At 36.3% G+C, this 8,924-nt stretch overlaps 1 protein-coding gene across 3 annotated transcripts; it reads left to right on the top strand.

Annotated features, from left to right (window-relative positions):
• The first annotated feature begins 377 nt into the window (after positions 1-377).
• On the top strand, positions 378-6,492 carry clic1 (chloride intracellular channel 1). Of its 3 annotated transcripts, XM_015050007.1 has the most exons (7): positions 378-639; positions 882-940; positions 3,006-3,115; positions 4,180-4,305; positions 5,212-5,318; positions 5,528-5,709; positions 5,806-6,492. In XM_015050007.1, the coding sequence occupies exons 2-7, from the start codon at positions 899-901 to the stop codon at positions 5,965-5,967; spliced, it is 729 nt and encodes a 242-aa protein (XP_014905493.1). In that variant the 5' UTR covers positions 378-639; positions 882-898; the 3' UTR covers positions 5,968-6,492. The 3 variants fall into 3 exon arrangements, with proteins under 3 accessions (XP_014905493.1, XP_014905495.1, XP_014905494.1); XM_015050009.1 differs by lacking the exon at positions 882-940 and having other exon boundaries at positions 379-639; XM_015050008.1 differs by lacking the exon at positions 378-639 and having other exon boundaries at positions 685-940.
• The last annotated feature ends 2,432 nt before the right edge of the window (positions 6,493-8,924 follow it).

The following is an 8,924-nucleotide window of genomic DNA, read 5'->3' as shown; positions in this document are numbered from 1 at the left end:
TATATATGATCGAACTCATTGATGTAATGAACTTCCGGTGCACCGGAAGTGTAGCACCTCCGGCTACCACGAGGGGGAGCCGCAATCCTGCCTGACTAAAAAAAGAGGTGCATTGGCACGAGCTGGCCTGCAGATGGAGAGAAGTGCTCTACATATAATAAACGAATTTATTTAGAGGTGTTTAGCATTTTAGATAAAATATTAAACTATTTTAACTTTTTTAGTCTGTTCCCCCAAATATTTAAAGTAAAATATTAAAGTTTTGTATTTATAAAATTAAAGCCCTGGGGTTAAAAATAAGCAAAACGACCCATAAAATCCACAACAGGAAGTCACAGGTGATCCTTTTTTGTTTCTGCATGACATAATCCAATCGAGATATCAATAGCTCGTTTCTCAGAAACATTTGAAGAACGTCCTTGTAATTTTACCAACTTTCTGTTTTGAACTCGATCTATTCTTGCTTTCCTGCATTTCTTCCTCTTCGTGCAACTTTCTGCAAGGGCTGCGCAGCAGGAAATGAAGGCCCAGCTTTCATGATGATGATGATGATGATGATTGTGTCGCTGCAGCAGTGCAGACCCTGAACCTGGAGGAGGAAACCAGCAGCAGCAGCGCGGACAGAAAACTTTCAGCACTGTAAGATCTGGATAATTTAAGCTCTCGGATTAAGTTTTAGAGCTCCCTGCGGGGAGAAAATGGCTTTGTGAGGCGTTTCCGCTGCTTGTGCGGCCGCCACATTGTCACATTAGTCAGTTTGTGTCGGGGATTTGTCGTAGCGGAAGATGTGGGCTGAGCTGCCCGCCTTTCCGCTGCTGCTTTTCACCTCACTTTCAAAACTTTGAGTAAAGTTCTTGTCCTCTCTTTTTGCCTCTGCAAAGGTGTTTATTGGGGGAAGATGAGCGACGCAAACGAGCCCAAAATTGAGCTTTTCGTGAAGGTAAGCGGCGGCAATGAAAGCAATCACACCCAGAAAGCGAAGCGCAGGCGGCGACGGGTTTATGGAAAGATTTCTGCTCCTGACAGCATATCTGAGTTTATCCGAGATAAAAACGGAGACCTGTGTTTGTTTTCATGTCACTCATGACTCACCGCGGGTTATAAACCCCTGTAATCTAATTAAAAGCACATTAAGACAACAGGCGATGGGTTTCCATCTATATTTAGTATGTTGGTCAGGGCGCTAAATTGAAGTTTATTCCTCTTCCTCTCGCATAATGACTCCTCTGTATGAACATGTGCGCCACCCTCCACTTTTCCCCTCTGCAGTCGTGAAAGATGCTGTTGTAACTTCTCTAAAGTCACATCCTGAACTGTATTTTCACGCGATTACATCTGATAGCCTAAAGTTAAATTAAAAAGTGGCTGTAAATGCTATATGCTACATGTTTTTAAAGTTTTCTTAGGATAAAGTGTACTATTTTTGTATCTACTGGTTTGCTTTGCTTTATTTCATAAATGAAAATCTGTTTCTAGTTCTCAGATGACACGAAAAGTTCTGTAAATATGGAGATTAAACATCTGGCAGGATGTGTTGGTTATGGTTATGTTGTCAAAACATTTGACCTACAAAAGCTGGAGTTTAAGGAAACAATATCGGCAATCTTTTCAATTTAAAATTTGTTTGTTTTTTTTACTCCCACTGCTACAAAACAAAGCCTCTCTCTCCATAGCCATGAATAGACAGATTTATTTGATATATTTGATATAAACCTCTGGGAAAAGACTAAGAGCCCACTGCACTGAACTCCATTGAAAACCTCCTGGTTTTTCCACCAAGTATGGATTTCTGAACTCTTCCTGAGTTAAAACATTAGTATTGTTGTTTCTAAATGCATATAAACTTGTTTTCTTTGCATTATTTGAGGTCTGAAAGCTCTGCATCTTTTTTGTTATTTTGACCATTTTTCATTTTCTGCAAATAAAAACGAAATTTTTGCTTAAAATTTCAGAGACATGTCAGTAGTTCATAGAATAAAAGATAAAATAGTAAAATGTTCATTTTACTAAAACATAACCCTTTAAAAAGGAAAATCAGAGAAACTGATAATTTAAAGTGGTCTCTTAATGTTTTACAGAGCTGCATATATAATTGTGCACTTAATTTAATGTTTTATTTTGAAATCTATGGAAATTCAAATAAAATTGTCTATTTTCAATTTTAGTTTGGAGAACAAAATGAATTATTTAACCTTTAGAAAAGATGAAAAACCTCTTATAAAATGAGGTAATTTTATAAGTAACAAGTTTCCCTCTGACTATAAAACCTACTTTTTTGCTTCATCAGATCTGTAGAAATGTTTTCAGAAATTATAATCTCTCTCCCCTCTGGATATTTTGCAATCTGTAATCTGGATTTTCATTTTTAGTGTAACGGCTTCTTCTTCACAGAGCGACTTTTCTGCCCATGTTTCTGCAGAACTCACTCATGCCTGTTTCACTCTACATATTTATAACGTCTTTCATTTATTTAAACTATATTTTGGTCTTAGCAAATCATCTTTGCTTTTATTTTAGTAAAAATACAAAAAGCTGATTATTTTCCCATCTCATTAATCTACACTTAAAACACATTTTTTCCATTTTTTAAGTAAAATAGTTGTAGTGATATACATTTTGATCAATTTGCATTTTTACTGAATTTGCTCATCATTATTAGCAAATGGAAAATTTGCAGTATTTAAAACAAAAAGCTGTTTTAATAGGAGTCAGTGGGAGATGGATTGCACTGAGTTTGGAAGATTACAACCTGAACAAATTTTATGTCAATTTAATCAACACAGAGAAAGTTAAGCAAACATAACATAAAAAAAACCCTAACATTTCCCAGAATTCATTGGGTTAGGTAATTAAAATAAGGAAATATGCATTCTTAATTACTTTGCTTTGCTTTGTATTTGCATTTCAAACCTTGTAAAGTCTTGTGTAAATAAAACCTTTACAAGGAGCATGAATCAGAATAACCTGTAAATGTTTTACTCTCTCTGTCCGTTCTCGTTTTGCAGGCAGGAAGTGATGGTCTGTGCATCGGCAACTGTCCATTCTCCCAGCGCCTCTTCATGGTCCTGTGGCTGAAAGGAGTGGTGTTTGACGTCACCACAGTGGATATGAGGAAGTAAAAACCAGCCCTCATTTGTGTTTGTTTTTATTTAATCCTGTCCAGGTTACTGCTGGTACAACACACACCTTTATCTTGTTGACCTACACTGCAAAAACACAAAGTCTTACCAAGTATTTTTGGTCTAGTTTTTAGAAATAAGACAAAACTAACTTACAAGTGACTTTTACTAAGAAATAGCTTGTTTTAAGTCAATAATTCCTTCTTGTTAAAAAAACCCAACTTGTTCCATTGGCAGATTAATAAATTTATAACGACATTTTCCCCATATTATAAGTGAAATAATCTTCCAGTGGAACTAGAACTTGGTTGCTAGGTGACGGTCTGGCCTTGGCTGCCGTTGCTAGGTGACGGTCTGGCCTTGGCTGCCGTTGCTAGGTGACAGCCCCAGTGGCAGTTGGTTATGGAACCAGCACCTTTTCATCAATACTGAGGTATTATTGATTTAAAACAAGCTCCTATAACTTGCTAAAGTAATTTTGTCTTATTTCATGTGAACTAAGATATCTGCACTAGAAACTATACCAAAATATTGCACCAGAGTAGCAAACTGAGAAAACTCCAACTTTTAAAAAGGTGGTTCATACTAGTGACAATTGGTACAGTGATTCCTACAACAGTATTGAGAGTCTTGAAAACTTTGTTTTGCTGGTTCTTTTGAATAAAAACCAACATTAGTTAACTAATTAACTGTTACATGTTTGTGAAACTCAATTATTTTGACCCACATCTACTCAAAATACTTTTTCATCTATATTAAGGAATTATTGACTTAAAACCAGCTGAAAATTTACTCTGAAGTTAGCTTCAAGTACACTAGAAACTAAACCCAAAATACTTGGCAATATTTTGTGTTTTTGCAGTGTAACTCATAGGCCAAAGAGAAAAATAAAATCAGTCTCATAAAAATTACTGGCGAAGGTCACAGCTTATTGACTTATTGTTGATGGTCGATAAATTCGTCCAATCACCCAGTAGTGTGAAATAAGAAAGCAGAGCATTAAGTTATGGAGTCACTGTGTACGTTTTGTTCAGCTGTTGGTTTTTCTTCTTCCTCTCAGGAAACCAGACATCCTGAATGATCTGGCTCCTGGAGCTCAGCCTCCCTTCCTGCAGTACGGCAGCGAGGTGAAAACCGACACCAACAAAATCGAGGAGTTCATCGAGTCGACGCTCTGCCCTCCTAAGTAACCTCTAACCTTCACTTGTTCTGTTAGGATGTAATTTTGTTCTGAATGTTTGAGCTGAAATGACATAAAGTGATCATTTCAGACAGATCCTGGTTATATTGCCCAGATCTTAAGTCATGCTTCGTATAGACTCACTATTAATATTTTAACTGATGAATAGCATGTTTTAAGCTTTCGGAAGCTATTTTATTGTTTTCAAAGATTAATAATACCATTTTAGACCTGGAACTGTTACTATTTTTTGCTGAAACTATATGTTATAAACAATAATATTGATGTTTTGAGACCATTTCAAGTAATATATGGCATAATAATGCATGTACACCTAGACCAGTCACAATTAGAAATGTTAGTGGATGATAAATTGTCCCAGAAATTGTGATAAACAATTATATTGTTGTTTTGAGATCATTTTCTAATAATGTATTGATAAAGACATAATAAGGCAAATCTGTCTTCTAAGGAGACAAAGAAACTTTAATTTTGTGCAGAACACTCCACATTTCCAATTTCCAAAATAAAACAACCAAAACAATAAATAAAATCCACAAATAACTGAATTGTTTATGACAAAATTACCCATTAAAAAATTTTAATAATCAACCTTATTTTAATTTATCATGCGATTAATTGATTAATTAGTCATGATTAGCCTCGGATTAATAAAAAATACAGCTGAAAAACTTGGAATCATCACCAGAAATCCTGAAAAAAAAAGTAGAAGAAAGAAATGAAACAAAATCATAAGAAATTAGAAGAAATCTTAAAACTGCAGACATGTCTCAATTGATTCAAATAAATTATTATGAAGCTGTTCCTGCAGCTTAGCTCTTTTTTTTAACCATTTGTTTTGAGTTTTTATTTTGTTGTTTTTTAAATGCAACCAACCATCTGTTTTTCCAGATATCCCCGTCTGGCGGCTCGTAATCCAGAGTCCAACACAGCAGGAGTCGACATCTTCTCCAAGTTCTCTGCTTACATCAAGAACTCAAACCCTCAGATGAATGACAGTAAGCATCAAAAATGATGATGACGTCGTCACAGGAAAGCAAAACGCTGAAGTCACCATGTTAATCTTAGGCTAAAAAACCAAACCAAAACCCAGCAGGGAGGGAGTTTCTGTTAATAACATTACAGTTTTAGCAGCGCTACGTCAGCGTGAACGGCGTACTTCCTCTTAATCTCCCCGCTTACTCTTTGTGTCTGTGTTCGCTCTCAGATCTAGAGAAAGGCCTCATGAAGGCTCTGCAGAAGCTGGACAACTACCTCGGCTCCCCACTTCCTGACGAGATCGACCAGGACGCCGCCGAAGAGGCCACTTCCTCGTCACGCCCCTTTCTGGACGGCCAGCAGCTCACCCTGGCGGACTGCAACTTGCTGCCAAAGCTGCACATCTTGAAGGTAATCTTCTCAGTGTGCGACGTTTATCCTCACCTCGGTTTTCCTAATCCCTGCCACTCAAACGGATCCTTTTTATTTTTATTTTTTTACCTCCAGGTGGTGAGTTTGAAGTACAGAAACTTCACCATCCCAGAGTCTCTGACTAACGTCTGGAGGTACCTGAACGCAGCGTACGCCAGGGAAGAGTTTAGCGCCACCTGTCCTGTCGACACGGAGATCCTCATGGCGTATTCGACTGTAGCGAAAGCTCTCAAGTAGGATGGCAATAGGCCATGTTAAAGTAAAAAATAATAAATCCACACAGACATCAGTAATCAGATATTTACTCTGCAAACAATCGGCCGATGGGAGTTTCCTTTAAGCTTTGTTTACCTTACAGAATACACACCCACAGGTGGATCTTTGTATTTATTCTCCACTTCAGCCAGGATCGGTTACATCAGCAGAGTCTAGATCAGTGGTGTCCAAACTTTTTCCACTGAGGGCCAAAATGAGCTTTTTCCGTCCATTAAACAACATAAAAATTATATTATTGTGAATGTTTTCTCCTTTACCTGCGCAACAATAAATTCAACAAGTTAATTTTTTTTATCAAAACCAACATTAGAATGAGATTTGCCTTAATGTTTACATTTATTTAACTTTTTGACCCACTTATTTTCTATTTTGTTGGTCTGTAAATTGTCTTTTTAAAAACTTTGAAAGAAAAATTCTTTGTGTTTTCCATTTAAAATATAAACTTGCCATGGGAATCTCACCCTAAAATAAAGTGTCCATCTCATCCCAAATTTGCACCATTTTTTTAGCTGCAGTCAGGGGACACACAAACTCATTCCCAGGGCCACAAATGGCCCCCTGGCCGCACATTGGACACCCCTGGTCTAGATAGTACAGGACTAAATCAAAATGTTCCTTCCAGGAAGACTTGTATTTTCACACACCTTTTTTTAAACAAAAACCTTTCTCTTGTTTACCTTTATTCACCTGCCTCATTGAACTTTGACCTCAGATCAGAGCTCGTTCAAGCTTTTCTTTGGTATTCGGGCAAAATAACAATTTGGGTCCCCTCACTCTCACCTAATTCCACTGTTTGCTGCTATTCTCAGAAGAACAATGTTTTACTTAAACTCTAGGCTGGTACAAGAATCTAATCCTTTAAGAAATAACATAGTATGGGTTTAAAAGAAGAATTTAAAGTGGGCATGTTATGCTAAATTAACATTTTTATATGTTTTTGTACTAACCTACTGCTTCCAAAATCAACTCAAGCTCTTAAAAAAACAACCAGATGGGTTTTGGCTGTGTGTTGATGTCTTTTGGAAAGTTTTCTGTTTCAGAAAACCTCCAGAATGTAATGTAACAAATCAGCTGACACTGCCCAGCCTGTTACCTAGCAACCCCAGTGAAGTCCAGCCTGTTACCTAGCAACCTTAGGGGCATGTTTGCTCAGCTGGTTTCACCACTGTATTCACTGTACAATGGCTGCTTGAAAAGACAAGTGTTTTGCTGTTTGTTTATCATCTAGACACCACTTGCTGCATTCTTGTTGTGCCGGAGGCTCTACTAATGCTTTTCAAAGATGAAAGGATGTATAATTGCTCATTTGGATTTAAAGTAACAAGATTCCCCAAAACGGATCCTTCTGGAAGGAGCTCAAAATACCAAAAGTGAGCAAACTAAAATCTCATTGTCAAAAAAAATTAATAAAAATATTTCTTATAGCCATAGATTTATTCTAAATTGTTCAATGAAGAATTACAGGTCACCTTTAAAGCAAAATATCAAAACATAGTCTAATTATTTCTATTCAAAGTAGAAAAGTGACATTTATCTCTACTATAGCTGTATGTGCTATATTTACTACTAATTTGATTTTGATTTAAAAAGCAAAGCTAAACCTTGACACAAATCTGCAACACTTCTTCTCTACCTGTTGTTTGTTTTAACTGTGTATGACGGAGAATTTACCTAAAACATTTCAGGGTAAAAAAAACAAACAAAAGAAATATTTTTTTATTATGGTCACAAAAAAGCAGACGGTTGTAGTATATAATTTGTAATAAGCATTTTAGCACAAGAAGCTATAAGTATTATTTTATCGTTCGGTGGAAAGATAACAGTAGGCTAGCTACTTTAGTTGCTAACATGTCCAACATTAGTTTTTAGGTTTCCAACTAATAAAAAAAATACATACAAGATGGTTTGGGTTGCATTTTTAAACAATTTACAATTGGTACAGTTGGTCCATCGGTAAACTGCAGGCTAATTAGCGACCCAGCTAACACATCTAATTGGCTAGCTAGCATCAGTCACCAACAAAAAAATCAATATTCAGCTCATTAAATACTTTTACTTTAGTACTACAGGAGAAAAAAAACATACTGCAGCTTTTCTTGTGTCTGATTACAACTTCAAAATGGACACACGGTCGTTTAATCTCTCCCCTCTCTTTATTTTTCTTTCTTTTTAAATATTAATTATTCCAACACATCCGGATTAAACCCTTTTAGTCTCTGGACATGTTTTAGGGAAGTGATATTTGCATACCATGGAGTCACTTTGTGTTTTAATCACAGGTGTTTCCCACAGACTTTATCACAGAGGAAACACCGCTTTTCATAGTAAGACATCATGATTCAGAAAAGATTTGCATTCGTTAGGGACCAGAGGAAAGCAGCCCAGACCGAGCCGGCGCTGAAAGCGGCTCAACAGGAAACCGTTTCAATAGATGCGGGCTTCCTCTTTCTGCGCTCCCACAGCGAGCGTGAGGGATTAGTCAAGATTAGTGGGCTTGTTTGTGATCCGCTTCCAGGGCTTCTAATTAATAATTACATGAATGGAAGAGAGACTATGAGCATAAGCTAACTTTTCACTTTAAAGGAATCATAAAAGAGACAGATATAAAGGAAATTTTGTAGAAAATATAAAAAGAAATGTTAAAAACAAATGTAGGTTGTTAGCTCTTTGATTGCTTCAATAGACTATAACCACCACCTGTTTTAAATTAAAATCAACTGAATCAAAATTAAATTAATACTTGAAATTTTTTTTGCAGTAGTAGAATTTGTAGTATAATTAAATTTTGCATTACAATAAAATTGTGGTAATTCTTTTCCATAAGGTTATCATAATGTCAGAATTTCACAGTGGCCCATACCTAATTAAAACATTTTTCTTTTGTTTCTAGTTGAGTTTTAGAGCTCAGAAGTTGTATA

The sequence above is a fragment of the Poecilia latipinna genome, unplaced genomic scaffold, assembly GCF_001443285.1.
Source record: "Poecilia latipinna isolate Pla-1442-1.1 unplaced genomic scaffold, P_latipinna-1.0 Scaffold970, whole genome shotgun sequence".
Classification (NCBI taxonomy): domain Eukaryota; kingdom Metazoa; phylum Chordata; class Actinopteri; order Cyprinodontiformes; family Poeciliidae; genus Poecilia; species Poecilia latipinna.
Note: the sequence above shows the minus strand (reverse complement) of the source record. Positions and strands in the feature narration are given on the sequence as shown.

Bases quoted from the DNA above. Each gene is read 5' to 3' on its own strand.
- clic1 (XM_015050007.1), top strand. From the start codon at position 899: ATGAGCGACGCAAACGAGCCCAAAATTGAGCTTTTCGTGAAG. The intron at 4,306-5,211 runs GTAACCTCTAAC...CTGTTTTTCCAG, and splicing joins TCGACGCTCTGCCCTCCTAA to ATATCCCCGTCTGGCGGCTC. The intron at 5,710-5,805 runs GTAATCTTCTCA...TTTTACCTCCAG, and splicing joins CAAAGCTGCACATCTTGAAG to GTGGTGAGTTTGAAGTACAG.